Source organism: Miniopterus schreibersii (genome assembly GCF_964146895.1).
Source record: "Miniopterus schreibersii genome assembly, chromosome: 2".
Classification (NCBI taxonomy): domain Eukaryota; kingdom Metazoa; phylum Chordata; class Mammalia; order Chiroptera; family Miniopteridae; genus Miniopterus; species Miniopterus schreibersii.
In genome coordinates, this window is record NC_138102.1 from 172,038,308 (window position 1) to 172,065,601 (window position 27,294).

The window sequence follows — 27,294 nt, forward strand, 5'->3', positions numbered from 1 at the left end:
CTGATTCTGAAAAGTTGGGACGACAGGCCCTGAGGTTTTCCCTTTCAGGGCGCCCTCAGATCCCTGTGAAAAGACAGCTTGGGGAGAGAATCGGCGGCACAGCTACGGAATAATTCACAGCCCTGCTGTGGGCAGGCTGTCAATCTGCGCGCGAAGCCTGTCCGGATATTTTCTTCAGGGCCCAGTCATTCTTCCATCTCTACTCAAAGATATTGCCCCAAAGACTCAGTCAGGTTCTTTGACAAATAGCAGGTCGAGAGCGGGGGCGGGGGGGGGCAAGCGGCCTGGCGTGTGGAGGTGCCAGGAGGGCACAGCTCCCCCGCCCCAAGCCCCAGGCTGGGTGTGTGTTGTAACAGCAGGTTCTGAAGAGAAAAAGCTTCGGCAGAAAAGGGTAGCTTTATGGAGGGGGCAGGGTACAGGCGTGTTTTTAGGCCACACTTTGGTTTTTCCCAGGCATAGATCATAAATATTTATGTCAGAGGCGAAGAAGAGCTGAAATGCTATATATATCATTGCTTCCAGACATTTCTACTTGAAATGTGTGATAGGTACTTCACTCTTACCATGTTCAACAGAACTCTTTCATTTCTCTTCCCCCGCTTTTCCTCCCAAATATCCCCAATCTCAAGAAGTAGCCCAGGCCCAAAGCCTCTGACTCACCCCCAACAGCTCATTCCTCTTACACCCAACACCTCAGTCACCAGCTCTGCCTTCATCGCATGTTCTGCTTCGTCTTCCTCACGATCGCACTAGGACGAGGCACCAGCCTATCTCGCCTTGACTGCTGGGAGAGTCTCTCAGCTAGATTTTCACTCTCCCCGCCCTGCCACCCCTCATCCTGCCTCTCTGGGCTTCCAGGACCAACGCAGGAAGGAGGCTGGGCACAGCTTTCCCCCTTCTTTTTACTACATCTCCTGAAGGGAAGGTGCTGTTTCATTTTTGGCATTTGGGAGGTGGTAGAAGAGGCACCTCTCTCCCTCTCTCCCTCTCTCTCTATCTGCATGTGTATGCCTAAGCCCTGATGGACCCAACAAATAGTTAACAATCTGGATAACAAAGGTCATCTAATAGTAACCTTGAGATGTTTGTGAACTGGGTAGACCTCAGGAATAAAGCCACAGTTGCGTACTTGGCAGCCGTCTCCTTGAAGGTGCCCGGTGACGCCTGTCCACGGGCGATGCTGTCCGAGAGAAGAGCGTTGGGGAAAGAAGATCTGGGGAAGGAATCTCGAGCAAGGTTGACATTTAATGAAGGGAAAGATGAAGATAGAGGCACCAAAACTTCTCTCATTGTTATTATTACGATTATTCCCTGTGCCTGTCTAGAGGAGTCAACTAACCCAAGGAACCACCTTTAATTTAAAAATGTTCGTTGTTGCTGCAAACCCACCCTGAGCGGTGGGTGAGAGTGCAGCAAATATTTGGGAAAGGCGTCAAAATGATTCCCTGTCAGACACGTACTTTAGTGTTTACTTTTGTAAAGTAAGTTAGTTTGATGATCAATAAACTAAACAAACAAATTTTCTGCTTTTTATAGATCTAGCAAGCCCCTTATCACACAGTGTGTTTGTCATCTTTGTTGTTAATCTCTGATTGTTGAATGGGTGGGGGTTCCTGTCCCTAGCTTTTTCATCCATTTACAACAATGACCCCATCCAAGGTCTTTTCCGCCTTGTAGGCCCCCACACTTTATCATCACTAATCATTTTAGATTTTCTGAGAATGTTTTGATTTCACATATTCTGGTTGGAGGCTTAGAAACAACAATAAGACCATCCAAAAATTTAAAATTCGCTCTTCTTTTCTCTAATCAAAACTTCTCTTTTGCGATGGACCGATTGAACCAATGGCTTCCGTTCACCCTGACCTGCATCTAAGCCATTTCCATAGGAATCTTCAGCTCCTCCTATCAAGAGGTGAAACATATCCTTCCCTCTTAACTTGATTTTCCGTTGGTCATGTAGCTTCCTTTGGGCAATTGTTAGCAGATATGTTAGCAAACAGAGGCTTGGAAAAGTGCTTGCCCATTTTCATTTCTCTGTCTCTGCCACAGGACGTCCCGGGGGAGAGCATATTGCAGGATGGGACACGTGAGCAGAGCCAAGCTGCCCGAGCTGTCTGAGCTGAGATAATCCCAGACCAGCCGACTGTCACACCCCAGCAGTCTAGAGCCAGCTGCCAGAAGTGAGGGAGCCAGCTGAGATCAGAGGAGATCTCCCGTCCAGCACTGCCTGGATTACTGACCCGCGGACTCACGAGCTAAACAAATGCTTGTTGCTTGAACCTCTGCATTTTCAGACAGTCTGTGGCACAGAAGTGCTGTGGCCATAAATCCTGGGAACGTGGAAGCTGCCCCTCCATTTGGCTGCTATTAAATAAGAAATGGAGTGAGTGCCTTCTGTTAGCAAAGCATTGTGCAGAAGGCTTTACTAGATAATTTTATTGAATCCTGACAACAGTGTGATCTAGAAGATAGACAATGTTATTATCCAAAATTCAGAGGCAAGGAAACGGCAGCTTAGAAAAGGTTAAGTGACTTGCCCAAGGTAGTAAAACAATAAGAAATAGAGTTGGGAGTCAAACCCTGGACGATGCTTTTAGAGCCTCTGTGCTTTCACCATTGATGCTGCTTTTACTCTACTGGTCCCTCCATCCCACCTTCTCTCCTGCCCAGAGATTCAGGGACCACTTTCATACTTAGGTCCCCTTAATTCTACTCTTGTCACACACAGCGAGTGTAAACAGCCACCTTCCTCCTGAGTCTGGAAGTTCTTCGGAGGGTGAGGGCTGTAAAGTACTTACTGTACTCACCACCCACCCCAGCTACTATGAAATATAATTTTTTAAAAGGTAGTGATCCTCTTCAAGTTCAAGGACGTCTAATTATCCCCCAAAAGCAACTTATGAAAAAGTAAGAAAAAACTTGCCATCGAATATATATGTAAACATACATCTCTTTAAAAGGCCACCCCCATCCCATGTTAATTCATTTGGCCGAATGCATAGTAGGGACTTCTCCCCACTTTTGTAAACAGTTCTAGGTATACGGTGTTTGACTTTTGTGTCTACAGAAATAAAACTCTCCCGACTCATGTTTTCTTAGTGTAATATTAAAAACAGGGGCTGACATAAAGCTAGCAGGGACCAGCTTCTATTTTGCAGCTAGTTTCTGCATTTAAGAAATTGTTTTCTGACTGAGCCGCGGTGCTTCAGGCACGCTGCCACCAGGTGGCGACGGGGTGCCAGACAGAAAGTCTGCGCCTAAGGGACGGGCCTGTTTCCTGAGGTTCCAAGTAATGGCTCTTTTCCTGAGTTCGAAAGTAATTTGAGGCCGCAGCTATTTAATTTAACAAACTACATCTCTTTAGTAAAACAGCTGAACTGAAACTCTAAATCAACCTTAACCATCTTTCAAGCAGATATAAATCCTAAGCTACAAAATCAACTGCCTCATCTCTCTCCTCTCTGGCTCTGAATTATTTTCATAATGGGCTGATTCTAACATTCATCTTACATACTCATTTGGGTGATGATGTTAACCGTTATGATTCACCAAGTCTATATTTATTGTCAGTGTCTTCCATGGCAGCTCGTATGTCAGGCTTCAAAATTCTTAATAGTGGTTTTTTTTAAATTAAAAAAAACCTCTCTGGCTTCCATTTCATGAGGTTTACCTTTCCTGTATGATCTCAGATCTTCTCCCAAGGTAGACCCAAAGCATTTCTCCACCAGAATAACATGAGAAGTGTATTTGCATTTTATGGAGAACTTTTTTTATTTCTTACACTACAGAATAATCCATTGGAATTTTCCCCCTCTCAAAGCTCCTAGAAGCACGGAGCCAGTTTACTGCATTTACCTATTTAACTGCAATGGAAATGGATCTCCTTAGCAATAGGCTCTGCCCCAAATATCTTAAAGAAACAAAAGTCCTCATGCCCTATAAGAAACCTGAGCAAGATATAGAATAAAAAATTAACCGACTTCATTTTAATGAACGATACTATGTATTTTAAAAAAGCAGTTTCAATGAAAAGGAAATACTGAGTGACTCCAAAAAGCCATCAGAAGTTCCTACTCTTATGCGTCATCAAGCTGAAACTTTGGAACAGATTCTAGAAAGGTTTAAGCTTATGGAAAATAAATTAAGAAGGAGCACAACCCTAACCTCTGAGCTACCACCCTGCTCTGCCCCGAGGTCTTTTGCATCGAGAATAGAAAGGACTGGGTGACTGAGAGTCAAGGGTTCATGCTATGCCGCTGGGGGGAAGAGACACCAGCACTCTGTAACTAAACATAGTCAGAAAAACAAGCTGTGTTGCTACACAAAACCGAGTGTCATTCCCTCTCACGTTCGCCTACTCCAGGAGTGGGAGTGCTCTGAGCAGCACTAAGCAGTCGGGGTTTTGACAGAGTTGGTCGGCAAAGACGATGCCTGTTGGGCGAGACGGGAGAGGCCAAGGTGGGAGAGAGGGGTAGGAGCTGGGACCGGGGGAGAGAGGCCGAGCGGTGATTCCTCCAGGCTGGAGTCGGCACAATAAACAGGGCTGTCTACGTTCTGACCGGTGAGAACTGAGAGGAAGGAGCAGCTGGCAACTGGGCAGGGAAAGCACGCTCCAAAGACGCGGGCCGGCGCCCAGCCTAACTCTGGGAGGGGGCCTGGGGAAGAGAGAGAAAGGTAGAGGCATCATTAAAATAAAATAAGGAGAGAGGAGAACAGCAAGGATCATCAGAGGCTCTCCTGTGACTTTGAGTCTCACAGGAAATGGGTGAAACCAGTGGGGCAGATACGATTATCCTCTGTTTACAAATGAGAAACTGAGGCCCACAGGCGGTAAATGACTTTTTACAGGTCCCACGCTGGGTGACAGGTATAAGACTCAAAATCAAGTGACCTGATTCCAAGAAAAAGACGAAAGAAGAGAGAGAGGGTGTGTTCAAAGCATGGGTACTCACCATGCGCCCCACTCTTTATTTTATAAACAGGGAGTACATTTTTCACATAACCAAGGCTTAGCCTTTTAAGGGTCAAACTGAGACAATCTTAGCCATGACTGAAAAGCGTTTCTGAAATGTATTATACTCGCCCTTGAATGCGGACTGTCCTTTACCATCTTGATGCCTTTACCATCTTGTTAACACGATGGAAATGGACTCAATCCGTATGGACTTCCAATTCTCTGATGCCCTCAGGTTCTAGCGAGGCACGTGGATTTCATCGCTGTCACGCCTAACACATTCATGGCTAGAAATAGCTGTAGAGCAGGACTGCTGACTCAGCTCTTCACACTCCCCTCTACTGATTAAGTGTGTCGGCTTCTGCCCCAGCAGACTGCTTCTGATCACGTCATTCCTCTGATTAAAATCCTTTTAATGGATCCCTACTGATTACAGCAGCATTTTTTTTTAAACTCCGGCTGCCCATTAAAATCACCTGGGGAACTTTTAAAAAACGTCGAAATGCCCAGATGCCACCCCCAAGGATTTTGATTCAATTATTTAGGTGTGGGGCCCAACCCCACAGAGCTTAATAATAAGTTGTATGGACTTGGGCTTCTGGTAAAGATGGAATAACAGGGAATGTATTTACCCCAACTTGACACAATAAAAAATCTAGACAAAATAAATGAAACATTGGTTTTTAAGACAGTGGACATGAAGGAATGAAGGACATGGATCCCTGAGAGATGAAAAATAAACAAAGTCTGGCCTACAATTGCCCTAGTTTATCAGCTTGAGAGAATTCCCAGGCCATATGCAGGAAAGAACCTAGAGAGCCTGGAAGATGCTTTGAACTGAGAAGATGGTGTGAGAGTCTAGGGAGACTAAGCAGCTAGAGTTTTCTGGGCAGAGTACTATACAGGAGAGAGTGCTGATCAGCACATGCATATAAGGAAACTATCTGAGGCCAGATTTTTAAAAAAACACCTGAAAAGATTACTGAGGATGGTCCTCAGAATTCAAACAAGGTTGGTAAATAGCTCGCACTATTCAGACTGGGCATCTTGGAAGGAAACTCACAGGGCATTGTTGGAATACTCAGGAACGTCCTGCCTCAGTAGTGTGGAAGTATTAGCTACAGACTAAATGATGCTCTAGTCTTGCCTACCAAATCGAGACCTGGAAAACCAAAGCTGAAAGGATCAAAGTGCATACAAGGAGCTTCTCTGTGTCCCAGAACAAAGTTTAAGAATATTTATAGGAATACAAAAATATCCAGCACCCAACAAGGTAAAATTCATAACGTCTGGTGTGCAACGGAGAGGACCGGGCATGCCATGGACAATGAGGAGAAAGGTCAATCAACCAAAACCACCCCCAAATGGACACAATGTTACAATCAGAAGATAGAGGCTTTAAGAATCATTATTATAACCACATTCCATATATTTAGCAAGCTAGAGGACCAACTGAAACCCAGAAAACAAGGACTTTAAAACAGCTATTATAACTGCATTTCATATGTTCAACAAGTTTGAGAAAAGGTTGAACAGTTAGACAGACATTAAAAAATATGAAAGGGAATCAAGTCCGACCACTGGAGATGAAAACGTACAGTCTCGGAGATGAAAAATGTGCCAGATGGTAATAATGGCAGATTAAGTATTACAAGAAGAAAGCATTCGTGAACTTGAAGACAGTGATACAAACTATCCAAATGAATCACAGAGAGACACATAATGAAAAAAAAACAAACCAGAGCATTGGTGAGCTGTGGTCCACCTTCCAATGGCTTAATATACATGTGACAGGAGTTTCCAATGGAGAGAAGAGAGAAAGATGACAGAAAACAATATTTTAAGAAATAACCACGGGGCAGTTGTTATGGAGGTTCCTCAAAATGTTAAAAACAGAATTACTATATGACCCAACAATCCCATTGCTAGGTAGATAACTAAAATAATTAAAAATGAAATCTCAAGGAGATATTTACACATTCATGTTCATTGCAGTGTTACCCATGATAGGCAGGAGATGAAAGCAACCCACATGTCTATCAACAGGTGAATGGATTAAAAAATGTGATATTACAGACAATGGAATATTATTCAGCCTTAAAAAGAAGGAAAACCCTGTCATATGCTATACAACATGAACGACTTTGAGGACATCATGCTCAGTGAAAGAGGCCAGTCACAAAAAGACAAATACTGCATGATTCCACTTATGGGAGGTATATAAAGCAGTCCAACTCTTAGAAACAGAAAGCAGAATGTGGTTGCCAAGGGTTGGGTGAAGGGGAAAAGGAGGGTTGTTGTTCAATGGATATAGAATTTCAGTTTTTCAAGATGAAAAAGTTCTAGAGATCTGCTGAGCAATAAAGCCAACACTATACTTAATGCTACTGAACTGTATAGTTAAAATGGTTAGCATGGCAAATTTCATGTTATATGTTTTTGACTATATAATAAAATGATTTTGGTGATGATTATATAGCTCTGTGTATATACTAAAAATGATTGAATTGTATACTATAAATGGGTGACTTGTATAATATGTAAATTATACCTCAATAAAGCTGTAAAAAACAAGTTGAGGATAATACACAGCAATGAGAGAGAATGACCAGTCCTGCAACTACATGCAATGTGATGTAAATGAAAGAAGCTACATGAGAGAACATTCTGTACCAAACAAGAAAGTTGAGCTTTGCTGTTAGAAATAAGGATGGTAGTTGCCTTGGGGGTCACGGGAAAACCAGTGACTGGAAGAGTCCATGAGTGACCTTTTGGGTGCTGGTAATTTTTTATTTCTTGTTTGGGTGCTAGTTACATGTGTGTGGTCTTCTGCATAAAACGATTAGGATGTACACTTATTATATATATGGAGTTTTAATGGATCTTATAATTCTATATAAAAGTTTTGAAAAGTTGAAGAGAAAACAAGAAACATGTTTCGTGGAAAACCAAAAGAGGAAAAGAAATAGTAACCACAATTTTTCCAAAGTTGATGAAAACTATAACTTTATAAGAAGCACAAAAATCTTCATACAAGAGAAACATGAAGAAAACTGTATCAAGGTGCGTCATAATCAAATTGCTCTAAAAAAGTGATATAGAAAAGTGTAGCCAGGGTGAAAACAGCACCAGCTAAAACAACAACAAAAAAGAAAGCACAATAGGAGATTTCATGTCAGAAATAATGCAGAGGAGAGGATGGTGGATCAATGTCTCTAAAGAACTGCTACCCTAGAATTCTATACCCAGCAAAAATACATTTCAAAAATGAAGGTAACATAAAGTCTTCTACCAGCAGCCTCACACTATAAAGCCGTTGAAGGATGGCTTTCAGATAAAGCAAAGGGACGGCAGGTGGAAATAAGGGGATACACAAAGGAACAAAGAGAAGGTGTGGCTTCACAGGGGTTTAACCTATGCAGGCGCACATGGTCCTGCAACTTTTTTGAAGGGTCCTGTATTTGGTTTAATGTTCTGATGTCAGTGACTCAAAATTTTTAATAACCATTGAATAAGGGGCCCCATAGTTTCATTTTGTGCTGGATCCCCAGATTATGATGAATGAATTGGTGATCCTGATGAGGAAGACTTTGTAGCTGTGGGGGTTGGGGGAAGGCTGGAGTGCTGAGCCTGGCTTAGATCTGGGTCAGCTGCTCAGGCTTAGAATGGGGAAGCGATGGAGCTGGCTTCCGCAGAGGGAGCTTTGAATGCTTTAATTTTAATCAGCAGAAGAGTGAATGGAATCTGGGTGAGGAAAACCCCCCAAATATCCACTAATATAACTTTTCTAAGGTAGACATTTCTACATAATCAGAACATGATTTTCTTTTTTGCACACAAATGGCTATATTCAGAGGGCTTCAGTTCTCCACTTGTTGCTGAGTGCCCAAGACTGCCTCCGCAGGCCAAATGCCTTGCTTACTTTCAGTGTGTGTGTGTGACTAATTGCAATACCAACCAATTCACTTTAAATGCAAACAGGAAAAAAAAAGTTATATTCCTTCCAATGAAAATTTAGAGTTTAAGTGCATATTATTGTGATGTAATTCTATCTCAGTTTAGGTCACGGCTCTAAAGTTGAGAGCAATGTAATAGGTTCAGATATACAAAATATGCTGACAGAGAGCAGAATCAATAATGCTAGTCTTAGTCCATCACCAAACTCCGGACAGTATTTGAAAGGGTTAAAAAACACTGGAGAGTGAGAGTTTGCTTAGGAGAAGATTGTCCATCTCCTATGAGGAAGGGAAAAGGGTGTTTTTCCAAAAACACAGGCCAAGTGAGGGAAGCTTCAAGAGAATGCCTGGAAGAGTTTGCCATTTAGACGCAGTGAGCGTGTGGTGGAGTCCAGGAGCTTCACCTGACCCAGGCCTGGAAAAGCCTGAAGCTCAGACATCATGTCCAGCTGTCCTGAAGGCTGGCGAAGAGCTGGCTGCACTATGTGTGGGTATAAATGAAATGCTTAAATCCAAAGGTAACTGATGAAGTTTGTTTTACACTTGAATACTCATATCCAGTTACTTAGTTAAAGCCTTTGGCTTTGATTAAAGTTTTCAACATTTGAAGTGTTGACTGATGAAGCTTCCCTGGTGAGGAAAATGAGTATGTTTCTCATTTATTAATGTCCTATAGTGAAGGCATAACCTTTTACTTAAAATAATTGATTTGGAGATGGAATTATTCATCCCACCACTCTCCCCCAGCAATTTGTGGATCTGTGGATTGCCCTTAGTTGGGAGTTTAGATTTCCATTTGCCTTTTTCCAATATGCACGCACACAGAGACAGACAGACAGACACATGCACACACACACACAATGCAAAAAAGACTTTTGGGGAGTAAATTTTATTGCCTTTATAGCAATGAGGGTAGAGTAGATAGGAATGTGAGCTTATAATGCTGATCATAAGGTAAAAACATCAAAGCAAGTAATGACCCTAAATTCGATACTGATAGGACTATATTTCTACAGCATTTAAGCAAATACAGTCACACAATTACAGACTTAACACAAAATTAAAATTAGAATGTTTCCTTTGAAAATGTCTCAGCACATCTCCAAGTGATTAGATTATCACAATATTTCCTCTGGAAAGGTAGAAATTAAATCAACAACACTGCACAAGGGGAAAAAAAAAAAGAAACCTAAACAAAAGGGTGCTGCGAATACAGTTTCAGCCACCACTAGGCAAGAAGCAGATGATCTTTTAATCAATTTACTGTTGCAAAATCGTCCAAATGATTTTCATGGGACACATGGATATTACTGCCATGGTTATTTTATCTGTTTCTACCCAAAGGTATTTAAAACACAACCAATCACTGCAGTTAAATTTTTAAAGCTATTTGTGTACTTATGAGCAGAGATTTAAGAATGCAGTGAGACCTGAATTTTATTCTGTTCATTCAGTGTGTACATTTATCATGATCAATGCCATAGACTATCATAAGCCTAAGCTAGAATTATTTCCTTAGTAAATCCACTGGGAAGAAATTAATGATATGTTCTACACTGTGTTCAAATTTATTTGGTCTTACCAAAATTCCCTTAGTAGGTACACAGTGGTAAAATAAATTAACACTGTTTTTCATAAGTGCAGGATGTTTTTCATCTAGAAAATAGATAATTTCATGGAGATTTAATAATTATCCATACATATATCATGCAGGAAATATGGAACCCTTTTATCTAAAATTTCCCCCCTTGCAGGGCTGTTGAGGTTGTCAACAGCAGTAGAAACTGCCGTGCAAACTTGGTAATACCATAGGCAAGGCCTGACAAACCTTCGGATTTAAAAACACTGTTGTTCTTACACTGTTAACTTGTCCTTAATCCTCTTAGCAAGCCTTTGCCGACGACTGTAATTCAAGCTCGAGTTGCATTCACCCAGCATCTGCAAAGGGAACAATCTGCCTGACAAGTTCTCCCAACATATTAATATTTTAACACTAATATATCAATGCAAAAGCGATATTAATGGTGTTAATAATGGTAGTGGCAGACACAAGGCGAAAACAGAGATACTGATAAAAACATCAGTTTCTGAATATAAAGCATGGATTAGGGAATATATGGAACAATTATTGGCATATACATCACGGGCCTGTGAAATTGGCAATTCCTGATGTCGTAACCGTTTTTCTATGCTTTACTTCCCCTGCTGACAATATTGGCATCAAGATGTGAGATGCCTACTTCTCTCCCTAGGACCCCCTAAAACTTGGGTAGCTTTGTAACCAAAACTCTAATCAGGTTACTGAAATAACCTTGCTTTTCAAATTTCATAATGTACTCCGCCAAGAAAATGATCTTTGGATAATTTTGAAAGATTACAATTTCAAACGTATTTGTGCCTTTAAGTCACAACTTCGTACAGTTTTTGTTTCATCATAAAAATAGTTTGAATAAGCTTATTATGCTCACTGAGACCGTATCATTCGTCTAGTATCAAGTGTAGCACCATGTGAAAGTGGAGGCTTAATCGATACTGTGGAGTGATGCTGACGTTACCTGCGATCGTGTCAGCAGCCAGGCTCCTGGCCCTCCGCTCTCTGTCCCTCCACCCCCAGACCTCTGCACTGAAGCCAGGCTACACTCGCTCTTCCCTCTTCAGTTTACAATAACAACAGTCACCGGAGCCATTTTGGTTCCTTAAAACTAGCCAGTCATCACCAAGATTCAGGAGGTGAATTTCCCTAATTAGCTTTGCTCTAGCTCAGGGTGACTGTACGTCCCCTTCAGGCTAGAAAACAAAAAATTATGGGGACTTAATACAGAATTACTGGGCCCATGTCTTACATCGGACGTTATCTTATAGTTGGACACCTTCCCCAACTAGTTGGGATAAATAAACGTCTTGACTCTGAGACCAGTCAAAAGTTCCGTAAGCCAGAAGGCACGTACATACCGTGTCCATCTTTCATTGAAAAACCCCAGCAACCCTAACCCATCCAATGGATAACTTCCAGCCGCGCTCGTGGACACAAACATTTTGTTCTCTGATTTCCGAGTAAGAAGGTGAGGATCAGTTTTTGTCCATCATCGATATACCTGCTGAGTTACAGGACTTGCAAAGCCACTTCATCAAGGGTGTGACCTTGCCCGTAAAGGTGTCACAGGGAACTCCACTTTTTTTTTTTTAAAATATATCTTTATTGATTTCAGAGAGAGGAAAGGAGAGGGAGAGAGAGACAGAAACATCAACGATGAGAGAGTCATTGATCAGCTGCAGCCCGCAACCCGGGCATGTGCCCTGACCGGGAATCGAACCCTGATCACCTGGATCCTAGGTCGACGCTCAACCGCTGAGCCACGCCCAGCCGGGTGGGAACTCCACATTTTACCAGCTTATTTTAAGGACAATGAATGAAACTAAACTAAATAAAGAGAAAGGTTGGTGTTAGAGGCAGATGTTCTCCAGGCTGAGGGATTCGGCTGCTGGGTGTCAAACACAGCGATCATGTTTTCCAGTTGTGACACAATGCTCGGGACGGGCGCTTCTGCCCCGCAGGCCGAAGTCAGATTGCGCTACAGCGAATGCGGCTAAAGGGAAAACCCTTCAAGAGCCAGCACGGGTGCGAAAGGCCGTCCTTCTGTCCCAACTCAGGGCTGGCCGGCCCCGTGGGCGGCGGTGGTGGATCAGCCCCTGAGCCCTGGCAGTAAACCTTCTGGCACCACTGACCTGCTGTCAGCGCAAATGTCCTCAAGGCCTGGCCATGGGGACTGAACAGGGATTTCCAGGCTGCTGGGGCCCAGCCACGGGGACTGAACAGGGATCTCCAGGCTGCTGGGGCCCAGCCATGGGGACTGAACAGGGATCTCCAGGCTGCTGGGGCCCGGCCATGGGGACTGAACAGGGATTTCCAGGCTGCTGGGGCCCGGCCATGGGGACTGAACAGGGATCTCCAGGCTGCTGGGGAAGGCGTGGGTCCAAATACGAGCCTCAGCATTTGGATCTTGAGATAATATCGTCTCGTTTCGGTGACACTTGCTTCAAACATTTTATAGCACAGTTCTCCTGGTCCACCCTTTTCAGTGAGGGATCGCTGCTCACGCCTGTCAGGTGAGTGGCTCACGCACCATCTATGATGTCTGTTCTCCAGCGGGGAGCAACATTATTCAGACGATGTTACGTAGAGATATTTGTCGCTTACATTGTTGGCTAGACTGCAACTTAATTGGAAGCATGCTTGTTTGATCTATGGAAGGCCCCCCTGTAAAAAGTGGCTAAGAGCAGCCGTGAGATGAGTATCGAGTTCCCAGTGGAGAACTGAGATCTGCTTGATGCCACCAAACAGCGGCCCGGTTTCAGCTAGTCCCACCGCCACAGGCGAAGAGCAAACTTAATCAGGGGCTTTAGTCGGTAAGTTCCTTCTGACAGAAGGACCACTTTTGTGAGGGATGAGCAGCGACAGCTAAGAGTGAAAGACTGCAAATTGGAAGGAGCCAAGAATGTGTCCATTTAAAGTGTTTTTTAGATTAAAGAACAGTTATTTTGAGATGTTCTAGGAAAGGTATTATTTTTAAGACAGACGTTTAAAAGCAAAGAATAATCAGTTGCTACTAATGGCCATCATTTAAAATAATTAATGACGCGCATTATGTGGAGACGGGACTTTTAGAGAGTAGAACAGAGCACTTTTGAACCAGCAGAAATCACCCGTTTCATCTTTCAGTTTCTGAGTACTTTTTCAGTTATTAGAACATAGAGCTTACATGTAAGAAAGTCTCTAAAAGATTAAATGATTTATCTCACTTTTAAGAAGAAATGTTCGTGATGCCAAATATAATGCAAAGATGGGATCATTATGTATCATCTCTTTATCTCTTTCATTCCTCTATGCTACTAGAAATAAAACAGCAGTAAAAATAAAGTGGGAAAAGTACCAGTAACAAAAATATCTGTGCACATTCAGTTGATCTCTTTGGACGCGAATACATGGCAACATATGTTGGCCAGTTTTTATAGAAAATCTCTGCCATGTGTATGAATAAAGCAGAGACAATATTAGATATAAGCTGTGAGAAATAAAATTTTGATATTACAGCACCCTATTTAATAAGAACAGAAGCAGTCTCTTTAAGTGTAGGCTTTGCATAGGCAATGAAGGCGTACAGGCAAGGAAACATAATAGACAACTAAGAATGATAACTTTCATCTTTAGCAATGATCTGAGCAAAGATCAAAATAGGAGCCTATTTGTTATCACGCCCATCACCTAAACTGACAAAATTTTCTAAAATGGAAAATCCAAAAGTACCTACAAGCCTTTTTTAGATAATGCAAAACACCCTGAGAGTCCCTTTTAGTTCCCACCTCAAAACAGCAAAAGACCGTGACTGTGGAGCTTGACTGGAGCCAAGAGAGACGCATATTTAAAACCAGAAGGCATATCTGTAAATCCTTGGATGTCCAAACATTTACAAAGAAAGAAAAAAATTACCCATGTATAATAAGAATTTCTTTTATCAAGAGTTGAATGACTAAGGTGTCTTTATGAGACCAACTTACATTAATAAGTTCAACCTCCCAGATTTTTTTCAACAGGTCCATCGATGTGTAGCCATTAATCAGAAAGGCTTTGGTGTAGTCACCAAGTTCAATGGAATCCAGCCACTCGGCGACAGAGGTGGGGTGGTAGCCGTCATGCCCAATGGGTCTCATCTGCAATTAAGAAATGCAAATTAGGATTAATTTCATCTGGATACTTTGTGTCCCCAAAACAGACTACATCTTGCCACTTGGAAATATATCTGATACGAAGCAAAAGAGATCTTTCTGGATTAGAAAATGAGGAAAACCAAACTACTCTATGCACAATTCTAATTCATTAATAATCTTCACACTGAATTCATTTTTTTAAAAATGTACCCCAAATTTTCCCGTTTAGCTGCTACATCAACTCCATGTTTGAGAGAACTAAGTATGTCGAATTTCTGTTATAGACATTATTGGCACTCTGTTGGATGGAATTTAAAATGATGTCAGTCGCCCAGCCAGCTCCATCCCCAGCAGGGGGCGCGCAGGAGGCAGCCGATCAATGACTCTCACATCATTGATGTTTCTCTCTCTCTCGCCCTCTCCCTTCCTCTCTCTGAAGTCCATAAAAACTTATAAAAAAAATAAAATGACGTCAGTCAAGCAGTATAATTCAATGCCGAAGGCACAAGGGACTGCGCTCCCAAAACGTAGATGACCATTCTCCTACGCACAGCAGCAAAGCATGTGAAAATACCGCATGACTTGACTTAAACTCCAAAGGAATTCATCCGTATGCAAGACACGCATTGTCGGGAGTGCAAACGTGCTGGAAAAACACACTACTGTGGGGAGCCCGGAAAGCCTGGCTTTTTAGTGCTTCAAGGCCACGTGCTGTTCTTCTTTGAGTCCACGGTATGTTAGACATGAATAGAGACCTTGCTGGCAGACAGGTTCCTATTTTTTGTCAGCTATATCCAGATTATTATATACATATTTTTTTACTTCAGGAGAACAAAGAAGTGTGACAGCAGCAGCATGTTTCTGAGTTTAAATTAGAGTGTGAAAGTAATTTCAGCAATAGAAACTTCTGGCTCTCAGATTCTGCATGGATTATTCCAGTCCTTTGGCTTTTAGGTGGCATTTGAGCTGAATTTGTGGTGCTCGGTCTTTGAGGCAACTCCGCCCTCAGGCTCGCGCTGCTCTGCACGCGATGCCGTGTGTATCTAATGCTCCCATTACTGAGGACAGTCGGCGCCGCATCGCCACGATGTGCTCCTCCCGTGAAATTCGTGATGGGGACAGAAAAACAGGGCAACGCACAAAATAGATTTCCCCCCTTCCTTCAGATCCACGGAGATAAATATTAATGGAAATCCATACGACTGATTTGCGAGCACAGAAAAGATTAGCCTGGGCGTCGGGGATTCGGATTTTAATCTTAAACATGTTAGGCTTTCTGCCACTACGCAGTGTTCTCATTTTTAAGATTCTCCTCACGCCTTCATTTTAAAGTTATGTTTTCTTTCCTGTTTGCCAGTGCTTCACCCCCCAATCCACTTTCCATTTTGAAGTTGAAATGTCCTGTTTTAAAACTATCGCGCAATTAATTCATGATGTGCGCAGAGTCTGAACTGCACCTGACGTTGGTACATCACTTTTACATGGACTAACCCGTTACAGCGACTTGTTAAGTGTTTGTTCGTGTAACACTTAGCTCGGTGTTGATTCCACAGTAGCTACAAACGTAAATAGCAACTCAGGGTTTGCAAAATGGAGTTTAGTGGCGTTCCCAAATTACCAGATGCTGTGCATGTGTAAAACTGGAGACCAGGACCCAAAGCAGAGGCTCAAAGGTATTAAAGTACCTTCATACTCTGTAGAAAGTTACAAAAATACTAGGCTAAGCGAATCCTCCAGGACTTATTAAGAGGTGTTTGAACCAATTCTCTGCTAACTTGAACAATCATCCCCCCCCGCCCCAGAAACTCCCTGGCTGCCCCAGTCGACATAAGGAGACAACTGGAGAAAGAGAAAGAAATAAGGAGAACTCACTGGAGTAGAAATGAACAGCCTGGCCACTCAAGAAACTGACCACCCCAGCAGTGGATACTGGGGACAAGCTCAGGGAGTCCTGATGAATCCAGTTGGGGCAGAGTCAGAGAACTGCACAGTAGGGTTCCCACAGGTCACCCCCAAGTGACACATCACTCCTTTGAGAGAGCAATTAGTGTCCACCTGCCGCACAGAGGTTGTTGGCGGTCTGTTGGCCAAAGAGCAGTGGCGGGGATACCCACCAGAGCTCTGCAAAGCAAACCTAATTAAGTATAAAAATGTTTGCCTTTCCCCCAATCCCTTCTTCTTGCCCAGTGCCAGGGAATTTAGAATAAAAAAAACCTGAGAGATGCCACTTCCCCAGGGAAAGCCTAAACTTGGGCATGGGGAGCAAAGAAAATAAAACTGGAGCCTTCCATGGATTGCACTGAATTTTCAATATTTTACATGACTGGAAAGTTATTGGATATCTTTGAGATAACATTAAAAATTAATAGAGAGAATCAATTTAGTTTAGTTGAAGGCAGGATTAGGGGAAAAATCACTTGAGTATCTCACGAAATGCAGACGGCTCGGCCATCCGTGAGGCGAGGTCTCTAAGACCCTCCTTAGGGCGGCGAGCGGGAGGGAGGCATTTGCGGGGCTGTGACAGATGGGAGGGTGGGGAGCAAGGGCGCAGAGCACCTGGAAACGGGCACCGTGAGGTGCGCAGGGACAGCTTCATCCAGGCACCCGCCCAGCAAGTACTGAGCGCCTATTCTGAGGGATGTTGTGGAAATAGCAGAGAAGAAAACAGTTATAGACTCTCCCTCATGGACATAACTCTAGATTAAAAAATATACGAACAGGCCCTGGCCAGGTAGCTCAGTTGGTTAGAGCATCGTCCCGATACCCAAGGTTGCGGGTTCAGTCTCCACCAGGGCACACGTAAGAATCAACCAATGAATGCATAAATAAGTGGAACAACAAACTGATGTTTCTCTCTCTCTGAAATCAAATAAAAAAGATTTAAAAAATATACAAACAGGTGACCAATAAATTATAAAGGCTCTGCATACCTGAAGAGAGGAAACGTTTAGGGCCATATGAAGTTACAAAATTAACTTGACATGTATTTAATGATATGCAGAATGGTTACTGTCCTACACAATTTCTTTCAAAGCAACTCTCCCATCTGTTCCTTCATTTCTGTTCCTACTGTCACTACCCTGTTTGGGTTCTCATTAGCATTTACGAAAACTAATGCAATAGCCTTCTGCTTGGCCTCCCACCTTTGGTCCAGCTTGTGTCTCGCTGCTCCATCAGTCTTCCAAAACCCCAGGCTCTTAAGTCAACCTTCGCATGAAAACCTAGAGTGGCTCCTCCTTGATAAAAGCCCAAATGTCTTATTCCAGCATTCTAGGACAGCCGTGATCAGGTACAAACTTACCTTTTCAACCTGATCTCACACTACTCTGCTATGTGCAGCCTAATACATATGATTAGACGCATGTGTGTGTCTGACAGCATGAGTGATTGAAGACCTACTATATATTCAAAGCACTCTGCTAGGCAATATACACGCCCTATACCATGCAATTCTCACAACAACACTTGGGGTAGCCACTGCTGTCAGAATCCAAAGTCCATTTTGGAAGGAGGAAACTGAATTGAGAGAGATTTTGGAAGTCAAATTTGTAAGACTTGGTGGCTTAACTAGATATGATGGTAAAGCAGAGGAAACTAAGACGCCTCCTGAGCATCTACGTGGTCAATGGTGTGATGGTTCCCATTAACTGAGATGGGAAACACAGAGGGAGGGCCAGTGTGTGAGTTGAAGGAGATAAATTTGTTTTTGACTCCTGTTGGTGATAGCTATAAGACGTCTAGGAGAGAGAGTCCACAAATGATCGGAAATGTGTGCCTTGGAGAGCAAAAAGGGAAGCCAGTCCTGGAGAAACAGTCCGGAAATAAAGACAAAAGCATTCCAAGCATGAAAAATGAGATTAGCGAAGATATGAATGTGTCGTGCATAGTTCGTGTTCATGGAACGGCTAGCAAGTTAACTAAGAGGGGAAATTATAGGAAACCTTGAGTTTCAAACTTGTACACCTGTGGACACGGTGGTATCAGTAGCTGATAAAAGAGCATGGACTGAGACGACATTAACAATTTTGAGACATGAGGGATTCGTGATTAAATCTGGGGGGGAAGCCTGAGGAGAGGAGACATAACTTTGGGGATCATCAGCAGTACCAGCGGGAGTCTTGGCTCCTCCACTCATCAGCTGTATGACACTGACTAAACTATTCAACTGTCCTAAGTGTCCATTTTCTGATGAGTGATGTGAGAGACAAAAAGGACATTTACCTCATAGGACAGTCAATGAAATAATGAAAGTACAGTTTAGTACAGTACATGGCACAGAGAAGCACTCAGTAAATCTCAGTTTTAACTTATTTGATCATAAGGGGGAGCTGAAATCAAGAACAGGGCTGCAGAGGGTAACGCTATAGCCTGAGAAGAGAAATGGCCTTGGGGGAGCCAACACTGTCAATAAATAAGGAACAGCTAGGAATTACACCCAGCAGGCCAAGGAAAGGAATGGCCAAGATGAGACAGGGAGGGAGCAGAGTTTCAGAAAGGGTACGGTCAGCAGTGAGGAAATGCTGCCGAGAGGCCTAATGGGACACGGATGGAGACGTGCTCATGGGGTCTGGCGAGTTAATCACCGGGCCCTAACTGAGGAGAGCCCAGAAGCTGGGCTGTGCTGGATTCAGGGGCGACTTCGAGAGGGGGAATAGCTAGTGCCTCTACACTGTTCTTCTGAGTTCATGTGGGAAGAGGGGGAGGAAGGTTTTAGAAGGCATGGGAGGGCTGAGAAATGAAGACTCAGACTTGAGGAAGGTCAGAGATATAAAGGGATGTAATGGAGATGGGGTGGGGTGGAGTGGAGGGCTTCTCTTTTGCTTTGGGGATTTTGCTTGTCTCTTTGCAAATTATAGTGCTAGAGGCACAGTTGGAGCTAACTTTGGGGTAAGTTAGTAACTTTTCTGTGAAAACAGTTGTAAGGGTTTAGAAGCTACCTGGCTTGGACTTGGTGACAGCTGGATCCTTGTATGGTAAAGGTCCTCAATGGGCAAGGACAGCCATCCATGTGGCAAACACACAACCTTGACATTTGTGTAAACCCATGCAACAGCCCTGGTGCACCAGGTTCAGCTACTTAACCTTGCCCAGAAAGCTGCAATAAACCACGGCTTCTCTTTCCCCACCTGGATGTACTTTATACTCTCAGACTCCCTGATGTGACTTTTGTGATAACAGACAGCTGATATTGTCGGGTATCCCCCTCTATTCCTCCTTCTTCTAGCCCTTTCTGCTCTGTCCTGCTGCTACCCAAGACTTGGACTAACAGCAGCCCTGAAAATAAACCGGGGCAAGCAGTGCTAGCAGACAGTGCGCTGCCAAGTCCAAATGCAGGTCTACCCAGGAGTGTGAGGATCAGATCTCCAACAGGCTTTGAGACCTGGGCTTAGACATCACTGCGCCATTTCAACAGTGGCTCTTAAAAGACTGATTGAACATAAAAGAGAGAGGCAGATCCACGGACCACGGGGCCCCCGAAAGAAGTCTATCCATCACCATCCACGTGCTATCGCAGTGCAACTTTGCTGGGACAGACATGTCTGCAAAACGGATGGGACTGCTAATGATAAGACCACCACCGAAACAGCCATATGCGAAAGGGCCCCAAACTGTTTCACACACATCATCTCACCTGTGAGGGGTTTCAGGGGATCTCTGAGAGAACGTCCTTTATGAAGTCTGAGACCCTGGCTGATCCGTGCAATGATATCCTTTCTGAGAGAATTAAAGGGATTAATACACTGCGGCTATTGTACACAAGCAAGGTGTGATAAGGTCTCTGCGGCAAGGGAAGGACACAGGTAACATGTACAAACGTTTCTTGAAGCCCCTTTGTTTAGAGTCAGGCTCTGCCACGGATACAATTTCTGTGAAAGAACAGAGAGGAAACCTAAACCCTTCGAGGTAAGTGAATTGCATTTGGATGTCACTATGCACCTACAATTGCAGGGAGCGGTAACCTCTCTATTTTTTTCCCACCATCAACTGAGCCTCACTGACTTGGGGTGCCTGGGGGGTTCAGACAAAGGGACACTCCTAGCTTTAGGCCTAGGGCAGGAACAGTGAAGAGGCACCATCTGGATATTACTTGGCACTACATTTTGGGGGAATAAAGGGAAAGTAAAGCTCTTTGGACTGAACACTGTCCCTTAATGCCAGGTGATTTCTAGTCTATAAATAAAAGAAACAAATGGAGGTCTATCTCAGAGAGGACCTGAGGTATCCCTTAGTTTTTTACAAGTCTCAGATCATGGAGTAAACTGAAAAGGAGGCGATGGACAGCAAACAGTGCGTGGGTAAGACATGTCCTCAAGAGGCGTGGAGACCAACTTCGGGCAGCACAGAAGTCAGGTAGTGAACGAAACAGAAGCACTGGCCCGACTAACCCAGCCTCTGGGCATCCGGGGAAGGAGGGGGCGCCCTCTTTGATCAGAGTCTCTGGGCTCACCACAAGTTAAAGAAGTGAGGCTGCCAACAAACAAGGTCAATAAATCATGGCAGGGAAAAAATGACAAGAGCAGCAGCAGCTCCAAAGCAATCTCGGGATGGTCTGCGAGCCCTGCGCGCTGACTGCGAGTCGGGCCCTGGCCTTCGCTTCGCCGGTGCACACGGCTGGCTGCGGGCCACGCGTCGCCCGAGAACCTGGCAGGTATCTGCCCGGCAGGACCTGCGGGCTGCGGACGGAAGGACACATAAACAAGGCCCTTGGGCTTGACTGATTTTATTCAATGATTTTACTGTACTGCCCATGAAGCTTCTGGTAGAAGGGGTGCTTTTAAAAATTCAATGAAAGGACACGTGTTTTGTTTAGTTTTGCTCTGACCGTCTTGTCATTTCTAAGATCCTTATTGAGACAATGTTGACCCTAAAGCCCTTTGTTAAATACCGCTGTTTGTTTTGATCATGGTCTCGTTGTTGCGAAGCACTGTTATGTGACAAGGGCTCGGGTGACGACAAAGAGGGTTTGTTGCAGCTGGAACAAGGCGCTGCCCAGCGCTCCCCACCGGTCCCATTTCTCAAGCTCCGCCATGCTGGGAGCTATGTTTAGAAAAAGACACGGGCTCGCTCTTTTCCTCCGACCCTACGTGTTTCCTGCTCTTCACGTGGCGCTTCCGTGGTTCTGCAGCACACGGCTTTGCTCTTAAAACAGAAACTTTAAATGCTACTATCAATCAGGAAAATTGTTTGCAAGTTATTAGTTTGAACTAAAAAAATTTCCTCTCTTGAATCTTCAGAAGATTATGAATGCTCTGAATGTCAATTCTATTTATTTGATATTTAAAAACCATGTCCTTTCTCAGCGCCTCCAGGCATGTGCATAATAACATCACCCACCGAAGTACTTCAAACAGATAAATCTGCCATAAAGCCAAAATTAGCCGTTTATAAGTGAATAACTTATGTTCTGACCGGGGAGGGCAACATGAAAGATATCCACAGGGTGGAGTTACAAAAATGAGAACCTACCACCCCATCCATCCCCCCCCTCCCTCCCTCCCTCCCTCCCTCCCTCCCTCCCTCCCTCCCTCCCTCCCTCCCGCCCCCCTTCCTTCCTTCCTTCCTTCCTTCCTTCCTTCCTTCCTTCCTTCCTTCCTTCCTTCCTTCCTTCCTTCCTTCCTTCCTCCCTCCCTCCCTCCCTCCCTCCCTCCCTCCCTCCCTCCTTCCTTCCTTCCTTCCTTCCTTCCTTCCTTCCTTCCTCCCACAAATACTTATAGCACTTGTAGTGCTGTCCTGGACACATCAGTGAACAAAACATATACAGGGGCCTGGCCAATGTTGCTCCGTGGTTGAGCACTGACCCATGAACCAAGAGGTCATCGGTTTGATTCCCGGTCAGTGCACATGCCCGGCTTGCGGGCTCAGTCCCCAAAAGGGGATGAGCAGGAGGGACGAAATGGATGTTTCTCTCTCATCGATGTTTCTATCTTCTACCTCTCTCTCTAAAAACCAATAAAAACATATCTTAAAAAGACATATACAGGTGCCAGTCCTTGTGGAGCTTACATGCTAGTGGGGGAGACAGATCAAAATCACCACGCCTCATAAATAAGGAAACTATGTCCAAAGGTAATAAGTGCTGCAAAAAAAAGAGAGAGAAAGTACAGCAGGAAGACTGAAAGTGCTGGAGTGGGGGGGGGGCAGGAAGGTGTAGGATTCAATGGGGTGCTTAAGAGAAGCTTCATTCACAAGGCAAGGTTTGAACACAGATTTTTCAGGTGGTGAATTGGCCGTGCTGGCAACTAAGGGGAGAGAATCCAAGTGGAGGGACCCTGCAGAGCAAAGGACCTCAGGATGGAGTGAGCCAGGCGGCTGTTCAAGAAATAGCAAGGAAAGCGATGGGGTTGGAGCAGCTTGTGCAGGCAGAGAGGTAACCAGGGGTCAGACAAGGTTAAGCTTTGAAAGCCTTGTAAGGACTTCGACCTTTATTTTGAAGGAAATGGGGAGCCAGTGCAAGAATCTGAGCAGAGGTGTGACATGCCCTGGCTTATGCTTCAGCAAAATCACTCCGGCTGCTGTGCTGAGAGAGTTAACGGGGGGGAAGGGCAGGAGCAGGGAGGCCTGTTCAGAGGCTGTGGAAGTAAGCCAGAGAAAGAGGAGATGGCCTGGGCAGCGAGCGAGCGCAGAGGTGGGGAGGAGCGGTCAGATTTAGGATGATTTCCTGAGACACAGAATGAAATGTTCCTGTTCTCTAGAACAGGCTGGGAATCTGTCAGCTGATGGCTGCAGCTGCGTGGCACGGATCTCAGCTCGGACAGAACTGTGCCCCTCTCCTGCGCGGGGATATCTGGATGACTGGCAGGCTTGGTCTTGCATGGGTATGTATTCACTGAGGAATCCAGGGTCTCAGAAGACTCTTCTGTTCAAAGAAGGTGGTCAAGGCATATGTATTTGATCCAAGGGACAACAGACCAGTGCCAGAGGGGAAGGGAGATTCTGAATGGATTTCAGGATCTGGAGCTTTGACTAGCCCCTGGCCCAGCTCCCAGGAACCATGCCTGAAGAAGAAAAAGCTTCAATAAAAGAGCTGTATCGTGAAACATTTACGGGACATTGGGAACAAAAGGAGTCAGCGGAACTGGCACCAGCAACTTCATCAACGAGCAGAGATGGTGCCACATTGCAGTCAGGGGTGCCCTTGACACTGGCACCTGCCGTTGGCGGCGGTGCTCACACTGGCAGGCTTCGGTGGCAATGGCAGAACATTCCATTGGCACTGGCGAAGGTGCCCCTGAGGGGAAGATTCTGGGCACTGCAGCCAGTAGCACAGACATGAGTACCTGTGCTCTGAAGCAGCCTTTGGCGATCCGTAGTAACAGATTTGGTCTCCTCAGTGGGTGTTAGAAACATTGAGAGCTTTTGGTAAGTTCTGGGGGCATTGTTTCAAGCTTTGGTGACAGGAGCCATCAACCATAATAAGCTAAGGCAAGAGAGGCGGCAAAGGGGGGATGTCACAAGGTCAGCGGATGGTCTGGTTAATGGCACATGTGTGAGGTGAGATACCCAGAAAATCATTAGGAGGAATCTCCATAAGGTCTGGAACATGTGGATACGTGTAACCCCATTTGGAAGCTCTGCCTGGAATTCTAGAGAAACCCTTTTGTGTCTACAGTAAGGAGATGATCTGCAAACTGTTTTCCCACCATTGGGGGGAGAACAGCAGTCACAATAAACGATAGGTTGGCCCTAAGGAAAACGTTTCCAGCCTCATAGTCTGCTGGGGGTTTTGTTTGTTTCTGTATTTTTTTTTCAGTTTAGAAAATTTAAAACCTAAGGCATCAAAGTGACTAAGAATTTTTAGCTCTACGTATGTGAATCCCAGTAGAGAGTCCGCTCTAACAAGAATTTTAGTGGTCATTATTTATTTAACTCAACAAGTATTTTTAAGCACAAATTATATATGTACCATCGTCCTATTGTACTGTAAAAATGTAAGAGGGTCTAAGGTTCCTTCCTTCCAGGAATATGTGATTTCCTTGGGTATATATTTGAAATATATATAAATATGAGAAAATTATTAAGTGCCAAAGTTTTTATAAGTTCTAGAAAAGAAAAGAACTGAGTGGGTTGGAGAAATTTGAGAAGAGTTTCTTCTATGGTTTCTCTCGGGGTGAATATATTGGGAAGTAAGTGAATGCCTGTGAGTGTGTGTGAGGTGTTTGTTTGTATGTGAGAGTGAGCGTGCGTGAGAGAGGTGGGGAGAGAGAGAGATGGGGAGGGGGCACAGAGGCACAGCACCCACTTCTTACTGTCTCTAGATCTGCAGGAACACGGGGAGCACCCGCTGTCTGAAGCGGCTCCCTAAGTGCCCTGCTTGGCTAAAAATGCATATTAATTCTTTGAGATTCAGTTCAAGCATCAGCTACCTGTTCAGAAAACCTTCCCTGACCCCCATGCACTTAGCTCTTCCTCCTTTTGTAGCTTTATTTTCACAGAAGTTTAGTTTTTGACATACCTGTCTCTGTCTAAAACGAGAACTCCTTGATTCAGGGACCAGGTCTGACCCATTTTTGCATGCCCACCTCTGAACCTAGCATAGGGCCAAAGCGAACTGACTGACTGAATGGATGAATTCACAGGTGACCATCGGGCAGGTGGGTGTTTGCAGACATTATGTGTCTGAGTTGCACTGGCTCTCTGTCACCTGCTCCAGTCCTACCGGGGGTGCTGAGGTCTCGGGATGCAAGGTCAGCTGTATTGCATGTTTACATCAGTAGCTCTTAGAGAAGTGTTCTGTCAAAAGTCAACACCAGAAATGTTATAGATGAAGATGTAATTGAGTCCCAGAGGTGAGAGGCAAGGAAATCAATCTTCTCTACACTTACTGCAATAATCTCTTGTACATTTGTGGAGAAAATTTCACATTTGGAAAACTCTAGACTTCTTAGTATTAGAAAATTATAAATACAACCCTTTCCCACCAAGCAGTGGCCACTAAGTAGAGAAGGCGTTGAGGGTTAAATCTAAGGATGTGCCCTGGCCGGTGTGGCTCAATGGTTAGAGCGTGGCCTCTGCACAGAAGGGTCGTAGGTTTGATTGCTGGTCAAGGGCACGTACCTGGATTGCAGGCTCTATCCCCGGTCCCGGTAGGGGGTTGGGGCTCATGCAGGGGGCAGCCAATCCATGTGTCTCTCTTACAGTGATGTCTCTTTCTTGTTCTTTTTCCCACTCCCTCCCTTCCACTCTCTCTAAAAAGTCATTGAAAAAAGCATCCTTGTGCGAGGATTAACAAAAACAAAACAGAACAAAACAAAACAAAAAAACTAATGATGCATTGAAGAAAAAGCTTTAACTTGTTGGGATTCTATGACTCATCAATTATAATAAAATCATAATTGAATCATAAAGTGAATCTCGTTAGCACTTACATTTCATGAATTCATAGAACAAGTAAAGCTAAAATATATTTTCTCTTGGAGATATGAAAGAAGGAATCTGGCAGTTTCTTGAGTATGAATTTTCTCTGATAAGAGCAGTAGCTATCTGTTAACTAAAAAAAGTAAAGCTGAACTTCTGTTTACTAAAACAGGAGATGCTAGCTCTGTGGGAGACAGTGAAAATGGCCAGTTGTTTTCCAGAGGTGAAGGCACTGATAGGTTATCCGTGGAGAACAGAGGTGTGATCCTCGGGGGATAGAGGGGAGCAGTTCAGAGCTCAGACTCGAATCAGGCTGTCTGGTCTGAATCTTGTCTCTGCCTCTTAGTAGCTACGTGACCTTAGGCAAGTTACTAAACTTTCCTTGGCCTTAGTTTCTTCATCTGTAGAATAGAGAATTAATGTTAAGATTTAAGTGAGTTAATTTAGAGTTAACCTAATAAAACTTAGAACAGTGCCTGGAGTATACTGAGTTTCTGTTTTAGTGTCGATTATTATAATATTATAATAACTATGTATTACATTACAATACAGTGTCAGAGGAGTACTAGATTGATAGGAGTGATCACTTCGTAAGTTATATAAGTGTCTAATCACTATGTTTACACCTGAAACTAATATAATATTGTATGTCAAGATAATTGGAAAAAAAAAAAGTGTTGACTCTTAACATAGGGGTTTGCCCTGCGGTATCTTTCTGAGCATGCTCAGGAACGCCTTGGGGGAATGTGGATTCATAGGTAGAGTGTTCACTGTGGGTCCACAGAAGATCAACATCAGGTTAGAACCTGAAGCGAAAAGATAGAAATCTAAAATTCCACTGATCATCAACAAAGAAAGTAACCACAAAGAAATACCATGTAATGAAAAAGTTTTGGCTTAGGGGTAGAATTAATATTAACTCTGTCCCTTATTTAGCCTGCTCCACTGAAGCTGACTACAGGTATCTGCTTGGGCTTGAAGAATTTGACTCATCACAGCTTGAAGGGCAAAGTGACGGGTGAAATCCGTAGCTGGATTGATGGCACTAGCTGTATTCCAGGGGATGGGTATTACAAAGGAGAAAAAAGTAGCATATCCATCTCCCTGAATAAGCTAAGCAAATGTTCTGGGTCACTTTTTGCTTGGAGTGTCATGAGCTACCTTAAAACTCCCCACAATGAAGAAATTTTCAAGGTGCATGGGATGGCTTTTGGTTTACCTGCCTCTTCATCCGGAAACCCTTCTCTGAACAAAAGAGACCCTCTTTTCCATTTAACATACAAAGCTTGTAATTTTTCTTACTTCTATTTTAGCTCCTTC

At 44.0% G+C, this 27,294-nt stretch overlaps 1 protein-coding gene across 7 annotated transcripts in view; it reads right to left on the bottom strand.

The window, feature by feature from the left end:
- The window catches only part of ANKS1B (ankyrin repeat and sterile alpha motif domain containing 1B), a 694,015-nt gene that overhangs the window by 220,326 nt on the left and 446,395 nt on the right, over positions 1 to 27,294 (bottom strand). For all 7 annotated transcript variants that reach the window (XR_013998185.1, XM_081128690.1, XM_081128688.1 and 4 more), the window contains one exon: positions 14,470 to 14,622. Coding sequence is in view for 6 of the 7 variants with exons in the window: in XM_081128690.1 (XP_080984816.1) it covers positions 14,470 to 14,622 (153 nt within the window). In the remaining variant the exon portion in view is untranslated. The remainder of the gene's footprint in view (positions 1 to 14,469; positions 14,623 to 27,294) is intronic.